This window comes from Ornithorhynchus anatinus, chromosome 5, assembly GCF_004115215.2.
Source record: "Ornithorhynchus anatinus isolate Pmale09 chromosome 5, mOrnAna1.pri.v4, whole genome shotgun sequence".
Lineage (NCBI taxonomy): Eukaryota > Metazoa > Chordata > Mammalia > Monotremata > Ornithorhynchidae > Ornithorhynchus > Ornithorhynchus anatinus.
This window is the reverse complement of record NC_041732.1, coordinates 104,960,316-104,974,608: the sequence shown is the minus strand read 5'-3', so window position 1 is coordinate 104,974,608 and position 14,293 is coordinate 104,960,316. Positions and strand designations below refer to the sequence as shown.

The window sequence follows — 14,293 nt, the reverse complement described above, 5'->3', positions numbered from 1 at the left end:
AAGGAGCGGGCCGAGAATAATCGAGCAAGTACCGAGAGACTCGTTGAGCGTTTATTATGTGCCGAGCACCGTACTAAGCGCCGGGGTAGACAGAGGCTCATCGGGTCGGGCGCGGTCCCCGTCCCGCGTGGGGCGACCGAGCCCCCCTTATCCCGGAGGGGAAACCGAGGCACAGAGAAGCGAAGCGGCTGGCCCACGACGTCCCCGTTAGCGGAAACCGAAGCCGGCGGGCCCGCCGGGGGCCCAGGCCTCTCGTCCCCCGGCGTCGCTCCGGGCCCCGAAGGGCTCGGGGTAACCGTAGCGGTCCGGTCGTTCCCCTCTTGAGCGTCCGGGCGCCCATCTCTTCCCCGGGGAGGGGAAGACGTCGGACCGGACCGGACCGGACCGCGGACGACCGGAGGCCCGATCCACAGGCGGCCCCCCGCCCGCCCCCCGCCTCGTCGTCTGGCCGGGCGGAGCCCTCCGGGGACCGCGTCCACGCGCCGGAGGCAAAGCTGGCCCGTCGAGGACGGGCGACCGGGGCCGCCCCGCCTAGCCCCGCTCCCGGGACGCCTCGCGGCCGGCGGAGGGCGGGTCCCCGGACGCCGACGGCGGCACCGGGCGGTTCCCACGACGCCTGGCGGCGGCGCAGGCGGCTCCCGTGACGTCTACGGCGGCGGGGGGTCACTCCCACGACGCCCCGCGGGGGTCCAGGGGCGCTCCCGCGACGCTCGGGACGGCGGCGGCCGGGGTCCGGCGGTCGCACGGTGAAGGGGGAGAGGAGGGAGCCGGGCCCCGAGGGTCGGGGCCGGCCCGCGGCGGGGGGACGGGCGAGGAGGGGGCATCCCGGGAGCCCGGGGCGGGGCGGGGGCCCGAGCGGGTGCCCCCGAACCCCGGGGCCCCGCGTGGGACCCGACCCGGCGTCGCCCCGGGAGGGCGGGCTCCGCCCCGGGCCCTAGTCGTCAAAATCGGGAATGTCGTCGTAGGAGTAGCCCCGGTAGCCCCGGGAGGCGTAGTAGGCGATGCGCAGGTGGTAGAAGCCGGGCAGGAAGACCAGGATGCCGATGATCAGGACGGGCACCGCCCGGTCCGCACCCTGGGAGGGAGAAAGGACGACAGCCCGCCCGCCATCGATGGCGACGGCGCCTACCGGGCGCTTCCGACGCGCGGGGCGCCGCCCCGAGCGCTTAGGGGAGGACGGTTGGGAGCATTAGGGGCAGCGGGGCTCGGTGGCAGGAGCCCGGGCCTGGGAGGCAGAGGTCGTGGGTCCGGATCCCGGCTGCGCCGCCGGTCAGCTGGGTGACTGCCGTTTAGACCGTGAGCCCGTCGCCGGGCAGGGATGGTCTCTATCTGTTGCCGAATCGTCCCTTCCAAGCGCCCAGTACAGTGCTCTGCACATAGTAGGCGCTCAATAAATACGACTGAATGGACGGATGACTTTGGGTCGAATCACTTCACTTCTCTGGGCCTCGGTTCCCTCATCTGGAAAATGGGGATGGAGACGGTGAGCCCCACGTGGGACAACCTGATCACCTTGGATCTATCCCAGCGCTTAGAACAGTGCTTGGCACATAGTAAGCGCTTAATAAATGATATCATCATGATGATTATGATTACAATCACAACGGAACTGGCAAATACGTTCCCCGCCCACAACGAGCCGACAGGCTACGGGGACGGTCACCGGGGGACTGATGCGGGGCCGGCCGAGAAGCCGCGCGGCCTAGCGGGTACAGCCCGGGCCTGGGAGGGGGGGGGACCTGGGTTCTAATCCCGGCTCCGCCACCTGTCTGCTGGGTGACCTTGGGCGGGTCGCTTCGCTTCTCTGGGCCTCGGTGACCTCATCCGGAAAACGGGGATGAAGCCCGTGAGCCCCACGTGGGACGGGGACTGGGTCCGACCCGATGAATCTGTATCCACCCGGGCTTTTAGTACAGCACCTGGCAAATAGTAAGCGCTTAGAAAATACCGTCAAAATAAAAAAACAACCGGGCGTTAAGCACTGTACTAAGAGCTGGGGGGGGGGGGCAAGGTAGGACGAGGAGGTCAGACACGATCCCTCTGTCCCACAAACCTCTTCTGCCCTCACAGGAACGTGGTGAGAATAAAATGAGGTAGGAAATGTGAAAGGGGAAAAATAATAATAATAACGATGGTATTTGTTAAGCGCTTACTATGTGCCAAGCACCGCTCTAAGCGCTACGGTAGATCCGAGGTCACCAGGTTGTCCCGCGTGGGGCCCACAGTCTTATTCCTCATCTTCCAGGTGAGGGAACTGAGGTGCAGAGAAGCAGAGAGGCTCGCCCAGAGTCACACGGCAGACGAGCGGCGGAGCCGGGATTAGAACCCATGACCTCTGACTCCGAGCCGGGCTCTTGCCGCTAAGCCACGCCGCCTCTCTAAAAATACCAACCATGGAGACTCGGGGCATTCTGATGTGCGTTTCCATGGCGTTTCGTTCACTCGATCGTATTTACTGAGCATTTACTGTGTGCACAGCACTGTACTGAGCGCTTGGGAAACCCCGATTCGACAATAAAGAGGGACAACCCCGGCCTGCAATGAGTTCACGGTCTAGAGTTGGGATTCTCTCTCTTTATTGCCGAATTGTACTTTCCAAGCGCTTAGTACAGTGCTCTGCACACAGGAGGCCCTCAATAAATGCCACTGAATGAAGGAATGGGGGGGGGGAGAGACATAAATACAAATAAATAAAATGAAATATTTATACGTGCTGTGGGGCGGAGATGGGGGGGTGGGGAAACCATGCCCTGAGCCGAACAGGTAAGGAACCCCCATTTTACAGGTGAGGAAACTGAAGGTCAGAGAATAATAATAATAATAATTGTGGTTCTTATTAGGCACTTACTATGTGCCAGGCACTGTTCTAAGCGCTGAGGTGGATACAAGTTAATCAGGTTGGTCCCCGGCCCCCGTGGGGCTCACAGCCTTCATCCCCATTCGACAGATGAGGGAACTGAGGCCCAGAGAAGCGAGGTGACTTAGCCAAGGTCACCCTGCAGACCGTAGTGGAGCCGGGACGCCCCAGGCCCGGGCTCTACCCCCTAGGCCTTGCTGCCTTTTTTTGTTGTTGTTAAGCGCCTACTACGTGCCGAGCACTGTTCTAAGCGCTGGGGGGGGATACCAGGTGATCAGGTTGTGACTGGGCTATAATTTTCCGTAGTTGAGTCTGATTAAGACACAGTCTTCACCCCCACTTTCCAGATGAGGTCACCGAGGCAGGGGGCAGTGAAGTGACTGGCCCGGAGTCACCCGGCTGCCAAGCGGCGGAGCTGGGATTCGAACCCGTGACCTCTGACTGCCAAGCCCGGGCTCTTCTCACCGAGCCGCGCCGCTTCTCTCCTTGCCTGTGTCCCGGGAGATGGCGGTGCCCCCAGCGTGTGCACACGGCCGCCGCCCCGCCCGCGCACAGGTGCCCGCCCCGGTGCCCGCGTCCGCCCGGCCGGCCCACTCACGCCCTTGCTGAGGTATCCGGCGAGCAGGAGGGCGCCGATGGCGATGAGCAGCGTGCCCACGGCGAAGAGGACCACCGCCAGGGCGATGGCCTTGTAGGGCACCCGCGGCGGGCTCTTCTTGAACTGCGGGGGCGAAGGGGCCGGAGTCGCCTCAGAGCGGTGGGCGCCGCCGCCGCCCCGGCGCGGGGGGCGAGGCGGGAAGGCGCGACCCCCGGCGAGGACCGTCTGGCCCGGCCCCGCGGAGGTGACCGCCCTCCTCCCCGTCTTTGCCCGCCGGCACCCTCTCCTCACCCTCCTCATCCATCGACGCCATCTCCTCACCCACTGCCGCCCTTTCCTCGGCGGCCATCGGCCCCTCTTTACCCACAGATGCCCGCTCCTCGCCCACGGACGCCCTCCCTTCAACCTCCTCACCCGGCGACACCCTCTCCTCGGTGGCCAAAGGCCCCTCCTCGCCCCCGGACGCCCCCCTCCCCACCCACGGATGCCCTCTCCTCACTCTCCTCCCTCACAGACACCTTCCTCACCCACGGATGCCCTCTCCTCACCCTCCTCACCCAACGACACCCGTCCTCACCCTCGGATGCCCTCTCCTCACCTTCCTCACCCACCTACATCCTCTCCTCACCCTCCTCACCCGGCGACACCCTCTCCTCGGTGGCCAAAGGCCCCTCCTCGCCCCCGGACGCCCCCCCCCTCGCCCACGGATGCCCTCTCCTCACTCTCCTCCCTCACAGACACCTTCCTCACCCACGGATGCCCTCTCCTCACCCTCCTCACCCAACGACACCCGTCCTCACCCTCGGATGCCCTCTCCTCACCTTCCTCACCCACCTACATCCTCTCCTCACCCTCCTCACCCGGCGACACCCTCTCCTCGGTGGCCAAAGGCCCCTCCTCGCCCCCGGACGCCCCCTCCTCGCCCCCGGACGCCCCCCCCCCCCTCGCCCACGGATGCCCTCTCCTCACTCTCCTCCCTCACAGACACCTTCTTCCTCACCCACGGATGCCCTCTCCTCACCCTCCTCGCCCACCGACACCCTCTCCTCACCCTCCTCGCCCACCGACACCCCGTCCTCGCCCTCGGATGCCCTCTCCTCACCGGTCGACGCCTCGCCCGCTACCCACCGACACCCCCTCTACGCTAGCTGACGTCCCTCCTCCCTCGAGGGCACCCTCTCCTCCCCCACGGACTCCCTCTCCACACCGGCCGACGTCCCCCCTCACCCACGGACGCCCCCTCCTCGCCCACCGCCGCCCTCTCCACGCCCCCGGGTCACCCCGCACCGGTCAGGGCCCCGTCCCGCTCGCCGCCCCCCCCGCCCCCCTCTCGGCGCCCACCGTCCGGCCCTCCCTCCTGGGAGGTGGCGCCGTCCGCCCGGCGATCGGGGGCGTGGGCCGGGCGCTCGGGAGGGGACGGCGGGGCGCCGCCCGGCCCGGGGCAGGGGCCCCCCGCGACCCCGCGGACGACCCCTGACCTGGAGGTCGATGTAGCCGTCGTCGGTGCTGGCCAGCCTCGAGTACTTCACCTTGCTGCCGGAGCCCCCGGCCGAGGCCACGCTCCGCGACGGCATCGTAGCCTGCGGGACCCGCGCTGGCGCCCACCCCCGCGCGGACCCCGGAACCATTAGGGCCGGCGGCAGGCGCTCTTCATCCCCGTCTGACGGACGAGGGGAGCGGAGCGACCGGCCCCGGGGACCCGGCTCGAACCCGGGTCCGCCGACTCCCCGGCCCGGGCGCTAACCGCTAAAGCCGCGTGCCCGTCGGGGGGGGGGGCAGGCTTAAGCGCTCAGGACAGCGCTCTGCACCCAGGAAGCGCTCCATACATACTACCGGATGAATGGACGGACCCGCGGAGACGAGCCGGACCCCAACGGCCCCCTGGTGGGGAGAGCCCCGGCCTGGGACTTGAAAGGTCCTGGGTTCTAATCCCGGCTCCGCCCCCTCGTCCGCTGGGTGACCCTGGGCGAGTCGCCTCACTTCTCTGGGCCTCAGTTCCCCCATCTGGAAAATGGGGATTAAGGCTGTGAACCCCACGTGGGACAGGGACCGGGTCCCACCCCGTCTGCTTGGATCCACCCCGGCGCTTAGGACAGTGCCTGGCGCGTAGTAAGCGCTTAACAAATACCATCATCATCATCATCATTATTAGCAGCCTCCTCCCCCCACCCGCAGGAGGTCCAGGAGCCGCGGCCTGGGAGTCAAAAGGACCTAGGTTCTAATCCTGGCTCCACCGCCTGTCTGCTGAGAGACTTCGGGCAACTCACTTAATAATGATAATGACGCCATTTGTTAGGCGCTTACTACGTGCGAAGCACCGTTCTAAGCGCTAGGGAGGATACGGGGTGATCAGGCTGTCCCACCTGAGGCTCCCAGTCTTCGTCCCCATTTTCCAGATGAGGGAAATGAGGCCCAGAGAAGTGAAGCGACTTGCCCTCAGTCACCCAGCTGACAAGTGGCGGAGCGGGGATTAGAACCCGTGACCTCTGACTCCCAAGCCCGGGCTCTTGCCACTGAGCCACGCTGCTTCTCTGGGCCTCAGCTCCCTCATCTATGAAATGGGGATGAACAGCGTGAGCCCCACGTGGGACAGGGACTGTGTCCAACCCCATTTACTTGGATAATAATAATAATGTTGGCATTTAAGCGCTCACTACGTGCCCAGCACCGTTCTAAGCGCCGGGGGAGATACAGGGTCATCGGGTTGTCTCACGTGAGGCTCCCGGTCTCCATCCCCATTTTCCAGATGAGGTCACTGAGGCCCAGAGAAGCGAAGGGACTCGACCACAGTCACCCAGCTGACGAGTGGCAGAGTCGGCATTCGAACCCATGACTCTGACTCCCAAGCCCTGGCTCTTTCCACTGAGCCAAGCTGCTTCCAAACCCCAGTACTTAGTACAGTGCCTGGCACATACAAAGCGCTTAACAAATTATTCTTATTATCATTATTATTATTCTCCGGGCCTCAGGTTCCCCAGCTGTGGAAGAGGGATTCAAAGCCTGTTCTCCCTCCTCTCCGACCGAGCGCTTAGGAGAGTGTGCGGCACACAGTAGGCGCTCAACAAATAGCACAGTTATCACGATTACGATTAAGACATGGCATCATCATCGTTCTTTCGGGGGGGGGCCTCGTCCCGACCCGCCTTCCGCAGAGGGGAGGGGTCACGGGGTTGGGACCATCGTCGTAGCACTGTAGACGGCACCACCGTCCTTCCTGCCTCACCACCCCGTCACCTTGGCGTCGGTGCCTCAGTTCCCTCATCTGTAAAATGGGGATGAAGACTGTGAGCCCCACGTGGGACAACCTGATTCCCCTGTGTCTACCCCAGCGTTTAGAACAGGGCTCTGCACCTAGTAAGCGCTTAACAAATACCAACATTATTATTATTATTATTATTATTATCCCAGCGCTTAGAACAGTGCTCGGCACCTAGTAAGCGCTTAACAAATACCAACATTATTATTATTGTCCCAGCGCTTAGAACAGTGCTCGGCACATAGTAAGCGCTTAACAAATACCAACATTATTATTATTATTATTATTATCCCAGCGCTTAGAACAGTGCTCGACACCTAGTAAGCGCTTAACAAATACCATCATTTCTATTATTCTCCTCGACTCCGCTCCCTCATCCGGCCCACGCTTCTTCCGTCCGGCACCAACGTCCCTATCTGTCATGGCTCAGTGGCGAGAGCCCGGGCTGGGGAGTCGGCGGTCGTGGGTTCGAATCCCCACTCTGCCACTTGTCAGCTGCGGGACTGTGGGCGAGTCACTTCACTTCTCTGAGAAGCGACGTGGCTCAGTGGAGAGAGCCCGGGCTTAGGAGTCAAAGGTCGTGGGTTCTAATCCCGGCTCCGCCACCTGTCAGCTGGGTGACTTTGGGCAAGTCACTTCACTTCTCGGTGCCTCAGTGACCTCATCTGGAAAATGGGGATGAAGACTGGGAGCCCCAAGTGGGACAACGTGATGACCCTGTATCTCCCCCAGCGCTTAGAACAGTGCTCTGTACATAGGAAGCGCTTAACAAATGCCAACATTATTATTATTATTATTCTCTGGGCCTCAGTGACCTCATCTGTAAAATGGGGATGAAGACTGGGAGCCTCACGTGGGACAATCTGATGACCCCGTATCTCCCCTAGCGCTTAGAACAGTGCTCGGCACACAGTAAGCGCTTAACAAATACCAACATCGTCATTATTATTATTATTCTCTGGGCCTCAGTGACCTCATCTGTCAAATGGGGATGAAGACTGTGAGCCCCACGTGGGACAAGCTGATGCCCCTGGATCTCCCCCAGCGCTTAGAACAGTGCTCGGCACAGAGGAAGCGCTTAACAAATACCAACATCATCATTATTCTTCTTCTCTGTGCCTCAGTGACCTCATCTGGAAAATGGGGATTAACTGGGAGCCTCACGTGGGACGACCTGATGACCCCGTATCGCCCCCAGCGCTTAGAACAGTGCTCGGCACAGAGGAAGCGCTTAACAAGTACCAACATCGTCATTATTCTTCTTCTCTGTGCCTCAGTGACCTCATCTGGAAAATGGGGATTAACTGGGAGCCTCACGTGGGACGACCTGATGACCCCGTATCGCCCCCAGCGCTTAGAACAGTGCTCGGCACAGAGGAAGCGCTTAACAAGTACCAACATCGTCATTATTCTTCTTCTCTGTGCCTCAGTGACCTCATCTGGAAAATGGGGATTAACTGGGAGCCTCCCGTGGGACCACCCCATGACCCTGCATCTCCCCCAGCGCTTAGCACAGGGCTTGTCCCAGAGGAAGGGGTGGGCGAAGGGCATCATCAGGCAGGGGGAGGCGGATGCGGATGGACCCCCAGGGCACCGGGAGGTCGCCGACGCCCAGGAAGGGGAAATGACCGGTCCAAGGTCACCCGGGGGGCAGGATTAGAACCCAGGACCGTCCGCCCGGGCAGGGCCCCGGGCTCGGGACACGAGGCCGCGCTGCTTCCTGACTTTGGGGGGGGGGGGAGGAGAAATGGGGGGATGGGATAAGGGGGGGTGGCGGGGGGGGGTCCCCTTCCCCTCCCCCTCTCTCTTCCCCCTCCCCCTCCCCTCCTCTCCCCTCCCCCTACCTCCTAGCGCCGGCAGCCCATCACTCTCACCGCGCCTGCGCGCCCCGCCGCCGTCGGGGCACGGTCACTTCCGGCCCCCGAGCACGCAGGCGCGCCGCCGTCGGGGCACGACCACTTCCGGTCCCCCGAGTACGCAGGCGCGCGGCCGTCGGGGCACGACCACTTCCGGTCCCCCGAGTACGCAGGCGCGCGGCCGTCGGGGCACGACCACTTCCGGCCCCCGCGCACGCAGGCGCACAGCCGTCGGGGCAGGGACACTTCCGGCCCCCCGAGTACGCAGGCGCGCCGCCGTCGGGGCACGACCACTTCCGGCCCCCGAGCACGCAGGCGCACCGCCGGCGGGGCACGACCACTTGCCGCCCCCGCAAGCCACGCCCACCCGCTTGCGCCAAGGCGTCCGCGCGCCACCCCCGCCCCCCTCCCCCACCACCAGGACGCCGCCGCGCCCCCTGGAGGCCGAGACGCCTCACTGCACCGCCGCGGAGGGAGACGCGGGACGCCCGGCAACCGAGGTCGCCTGGCAACCGAGGTCGCTTGGCAACGGAGGTCGCTTGGCAACGAAGGTGATCGGGGAGGAGGAGGAGAAGGAGAAGGAGGAACTGGAAGAAGAGGAGGTGGAGGAAGAGAAGGAGGTGGGGGAGCTGGAGGAAGAGGAAGTGGTGGAGGAAGAACAGGATGGAGGAAGAAGAGGAGGAGAGAAGGAAGAGGAGGAGGAGGAAGAAGAGGAGGAGAGAAGGAAGAGAAGGCGGAGAGAAGGAGGAGGAGGAGGAAAAAGAGGAGGAGGTGGAGAAGCAGGAAGAAGAGGAGGAGAGAAGGAAGAGAAGGCGGAGAGAAGGAGGAGGAGGAGGAAAAAGAGGAGGAGGTGGAGAAGCAGGAGGAAGAGGAGGAGAAGAGAAGCAGGAGGAGAAGCAGACTTCTGTTGGCGATGGCACATCAAGTAATCAAAGGCGTTTACTGAGCACTTACTGTGTGCAGAGCACTGTGCTAAGCACTTGGGAGAGGACACAATAACAATATAACAGACACATTCCCTTCCCAACGGAGAGCCGACAGTCCAGAGGGTGGAGGCAAACATGAATAGAAAGAAATAATCGAGCGATGTGGACATAAGGGGTGTGGGGCTGCTGGGACGGGGGGGGGGGGGGATGAAGAAAAGGAGGGAGTCCGGGCGACGCAGAAGGGAGAGGGAGAAGAGGAAAGGAGGGCGCAGTCAGGGAAGGCCTCTCGGAGGAGGTGGGCCCGCAACAAGGCTTTGAAGCCGGTGAGCGTGATCGTCTGTCACACATGAAGAGAGGCAGCATGGCGTAGTGGATAAGGATCGGGCCTGGGAATCCAAAGGTCCTGGGTTCTAATCCCAGCTCCGCCACTTGTCCACTGGGTGACCTTCGGCAAGTCACTTCGCTTCTCTGGGCCTCGGCTGCCTCACCTGTAAAATGGGGATTAAGACTGCGAGCCCCACGTGGGACGGGGACTGGGTCCAACCCGATTTGCTTGTATCCGCCCCAGGGCTCAGTATAGTGCCTCGCGCATAGTGCGCGCTTAACAGACACCATTAAGAGGGAGGATGTTCCAGGAGAGAGGCAGGTGGGGGGCGAGAGGTCGGTGGTAAGATAGTGAACACCTTAACAAATACCATTAAAAAGAAAGAAACTGAACAGCTCATAATAATAATAAAGATGATGATGATGAAGATGGCATTTGTTAAGCGCTTACCACGTGCCAAGCACTGTTCTGAGCGCTGGGGGAGATATAAGGTGATCAGGTTGTCCCCCGTGGGGCTCGCAGGCTTCATCCCCATTTTAAAGATGAGGTCACTGCAGCCCAGAGAAGCTGAGGACTGGTCCAAGGTCACACAGCTGGGATTAGAACCCACGACCTCTGACTCCTGGACTCCAGTAGCCGAAAAGGAGTTTAAAACCATTTTAAATCCACGTCTCTCCAGCAAAGCCTTGTAGAACAACGCTTGCCGTACCCTTAACGAGTCCGGTTACCTACGCCGTATTTCAGGAGTCGCTGCGTGGGGAGGGAATCGAGGGGGGAAGCTTTTCCAGTCTCAGATTTTCCCTTACAAATATTTTGGCAGGTATTTGAAGGCGGGACCAAATTAAAATAAACATTATTCAAACGGCTATCTCCAGGATGCTACTTGAAATGATAAATCCCCAATTCCCGCCGCTCGGTGAGCATCCAGCGTTCGGCCAGTGGGATTTTATGGCGCGCTGCCGGCGCGCAGAGCGCTGGGCCGAGCGCTCGGGAGGGTCGGCGTCCGAGAAGAAATAGATTCCTTGCCCGTGATCTTGCAGCGTAGAGGGGGAGGCAGGGTGGCCCAGGGGCTAGAGCTCGGCCCGGGAGTCAGGCCATAAATCCTTAAATCCATAAATCGTTTAGACCGTGAGCCCGTCCCTGGGCAGGGACGGTCTCTATCCGTTGCCGAATTGTCCATCCCAAGGGTTTAGGACAGGGCTCTGCACGTAGTAAGCGCTCAATAAATACTGTTGAATGAATGAATGAAATCCTCTTCTCCCACGCCCTTCTGCGTCGCCCTGACTCGCTCCCTTTGCTCTCTCCCCACCCCAAATGATAGATCTGTCATTTTATTATGATTGAAAATAATAATAACGATGGTATCTATTAAGCGCTTACTATGTGCCGAGCACCGTTCTAAGCGCCGGGGGAGATACGGGGTCATCGGGTCGTCCCACGTGGGGCTCCCGGTCTTCATCCCCATTTGACAGATGAGGGAACTGAGGTACGGAGAAGTGAAGCGACTCGCCCGAAGTCACACAGCTGACAAGGGGTGGAGCTGGGATTATTAATAATAATAATAATGTTGGTATCTGTTAAGCGCTTACTATGTGCCGAGCACCGTTCTAAACGCCGGGGGAGATACGGGGTCATCGGGTCGTCCCCCGGGAGGCTCCCGGTCTTCATCCCCATTTGACAGATGAGGGAACTGAGGCCCGGAGAAGTGAAGCGACTCGCCCAAAGTCACCCAGCTGACAAGGGGCGGAGCCGGGATTAGAACCCACGACCTCTGACTCCCAAGCCCGGGCTCTTGCCACCGGGCCTTGCTGCGTCTCGTGTTTATATTTATTATAAGTGTATTTCTATTGCCGTCTCTTTACTCGTATTGCTGTCCGTCTCCCCCCTCGCCAGACCGTGAGCTCGTTGTGGGCAGGGATGATCTCGCTTTGTTGCCGTCCGGCACTTGCCCAAGCGTTTAGTACGGCGCTCTGCACGCCCTAAGCGCTTGATAATAAATACGATCGAATGAATGAGCGATTCCGATCCCGGCTCGGCCCCTTGCCGGCTGGGTGACTTTGGGCGAGTCACTTCCCCTCTCTGGGCCTCGGTTCCCTCGTCTGTATAACGGGGATGAAGACCGGGAGCCCCACGGGGGACCTGATGACCCTCTCTCCGCCGCAGCGCTCGGTACAGTGCCCGGCCCATAGGAAGAAGCAGTGTGTTGTAGCGGGTGGGGCACGGGGGCCGAGGGGGGTCGAGAGGACCTGGATTCTAATCCTAGCTCTGCCCGTCTTCTGTGACCTTGGGCAAGTCACATAAGAGGTCACCTCCTCCAGGAGGCCTTCCCACACTGAACCCCCCTTTCCCTCTGCTCCCCCTTCCCCCCTGCACTGCGCTCATTTGTATAGATTATTTATTCCCCTATTTATTTTGTTAATGAGGTGTCCATCCCCTTCATTCTATTGATCTTCATGACGTGGTCTTGTTTCGTTCTGTTCTGCTTCGCCGTCCGTCTCCCCCGCTTAAGACGTTTAGCAGCGCGGCTCAGTGGAAAGAGCCCGGGCTTGGGAGTCAGAGGTCATGGGTTCCGATCCCCGCTCTGCCATGTGTCAGCCGTGTGACCGTGGGCGAGTCGCTGCACTTCTCTGGGCCGCAGTCACCTCATCTGGAAAACGGGGATTAACTGTGAGCCTCACGTGGGGCGACCTGATGACCCCGTATCTCCCCCAGCGCTTAGAACGGCGCTCGGCACATAGTAGGCGCTTAATACCAACATTATTATTATTATTATTAGACAGTGAGCCCATCTTTGGGCAGGGATGGTCTCTTTCTGCTGCCAGTACATCCCAAGCCCTTAGTGCAGTGCTCTGCACGGAGTAAGCGCTCAATAAATACTATTGAGTGAACTTAATTTTGTCCCACTTGGGTTACCTCACCCTCCGGGAGGCCTTCCCTGAGTGCGGCCTCCTTTCCCCTTCTCCCCCTCCCTTCTGCATCACCCTGATTTGCTCCCTCTCTCCCTCCCCCCTCCCAGTCCCGCACCGCTTACGTCCACATCCCTCATTTATTGATTTCCATTCACGTCTGTCTCCCCCTCTAGACGGTCGACTCATCGTGGGCCGGGACTGTGTCCGTTTATTATTCTGTTGTCCTCTCCCAGCTGCTCAGCGCGGTGTTCTGCACACAGTAGGTGCTCGGTAAATACGACAGCACCCGTAAAATGGAGATTGAATCCTCCTCCTCCTTCCGCCCCCCCGTGGGACTGCGTCCCATCTGATCGACTCCTGTCGACCCCAGCTCTTAGAACAGTCTGGTAAATAGTCACGGGACAAAACCCGTCGCTCAGCACTATAAAACATTAAAATTCACCTGTCCGGCACTTACTCCCAGCCCGCCCCAGCTCTTTTACCATTTTTCTTGTGATTCTAAGCCTCCCGCCTTTACCGGACTCCTCCTTTTCCTGCCTAAACGGCCACCTCCGTTGCCCTGTCCAAACTTTTCATAATTCCAGGGGTTTCCCGACAGCAGGGATCCATCGCGGCTCAGCTCTCCGGTCCTCGTCCCCGTTTCAGATGAGGGAACTGAGGCCCGCCGAAGTGACTTGCCCAAGGTCGTAGAGCAGACGGGGGCCGGGGCAGGATTAGAACCCAGGCCCTTCTGACTCCTAGGCCCGGGCTCCGACCACCCACACTGAACCCGCGTCTTCAAGAATCAGTCGAAGACTCCCGTTGCCTCCACCTCCCCTCGCTCCCCCAGCCCCGGGTGTATACGCACTTAGGAATAACAACAATCGGGGTATCTGTTAAGCGCTTATTATGTGCCAGACACTGTACTAGGCACCTGGGGTGGATCCAAACTAATCGGGTTGGCCACGGTCCCCGTCCCACGTGGGGCTCAGTCTCCACCCCTTTCACAGATGAGGGAACCGAGGCACGGAAAAGTGAAGTGACTTGCCCAGGGTCACCCAGCAGACTGGCGGCGGAGTCGGGATTAGAACCCGTGACTCCCGGCTCTACCCACGAGGCCAGGCCGCGCCCCTTCTCAGCTGCGTGACTGTGGGCAAGTCATTTCGCTTCTCCGTGCCTCAGTGACCTCATCTGGAAAACGGGGATGAAGACCGGGAGCCTCCCGTGGGACGACCCGATGACCCCGTATCTCCCCCGGCGCTTGGAACGGTGCTCGGCACAGAGTGAGCGCTGAACAGATACCAACATTATCATTACTATTTCTATTACACTAATCTCAACTGTATATATTTTCGTTACCCTATTTAATCTCAACTGTATATATTTTCGTTACCCTATTTATTTTGTTAATGAATTGTACATCGCCTCGATTCTATTTAGTCGCCATCGGTTTTTACGAGATGTTCTTCCCCTTGACGCTGTTTAGTGCCATCGTTCTCGTCCGTCCGTCTCCCCCGATTAGGCCGTAAGCCCGTCCAACGGCAGGGACCGTCTCTATCTGTTGCCGACTTGTTCATCCCAAGCGCT

At 60.5% G+C, this 14,293-nt stretch overlaps 1 protein-coding gene across 2 annotated transcripts; it reads right to left on the bottom strand.

Annotated features, from left to right (window-relative positions):
• Positions 1-869: 869 nt before the first annotated feature.
• TMEM230 (transmembrane protein 230) lies at positions 870-8,640 on the bottom strand. 2 transcript variants are annotated; one of them, XM_029064507.1, is made up of 4 exons: positions 8,556-8,640; positions 4,934-5,049; positions 3,456-3,578; positions 870-1,075 (listed from the first exon to the last, which is right to left on the bottom strand). In XM_029064507.1, exons 2-4 carry the CDS (start codon positions 5,027-5,029, stop codon positions 935-937), a joined length of 360 nt encoding a protein of 119 aa, XP_028920340.1. In that variant the 5' UTR covers positions 5,030-5,049; positions 8,556-8,640; the 3' UTR covers positions 870-934. The 2 variants fall into 2 exon arrangements, with proteins under 2 accessions (XP_028920340.1, XP_028920339.1); XM_029064506.1 differs by lacking the exon at positions 8,556-8,640 and having other exon boundaries at positions 4,934-5,421.
• Between the last annotated feature and the right edge of the window lie 5,653 nt (positions 8,641-14,293).

Bases quoted from the DNA above. Each gene is read 5' to 3' on its own strand.
- TMEM230 (XM_029064506.1), bottom strand. From the start codon at position 5,083: ATGGTTCCGGGGTCCGCGCGGGGGTGGGCGCCAGCGCGGGTCCCGCAG. The intron at 3,579-4,933 runs GTCAGGGGTCGT...TCGCCCCCGCAG, and splicing joins ACGGCTACATCGACCTCCAG to TTCAAGAAGAGCCCGCCGCG. The intron at 1,076-3,455 runs GTGAGTGGGCCG...TCTCCCTCCCAG, and splicing joins CCGGATACCTCAGCAAGGGC to GGTGCGGACCGGGCGGTGCC.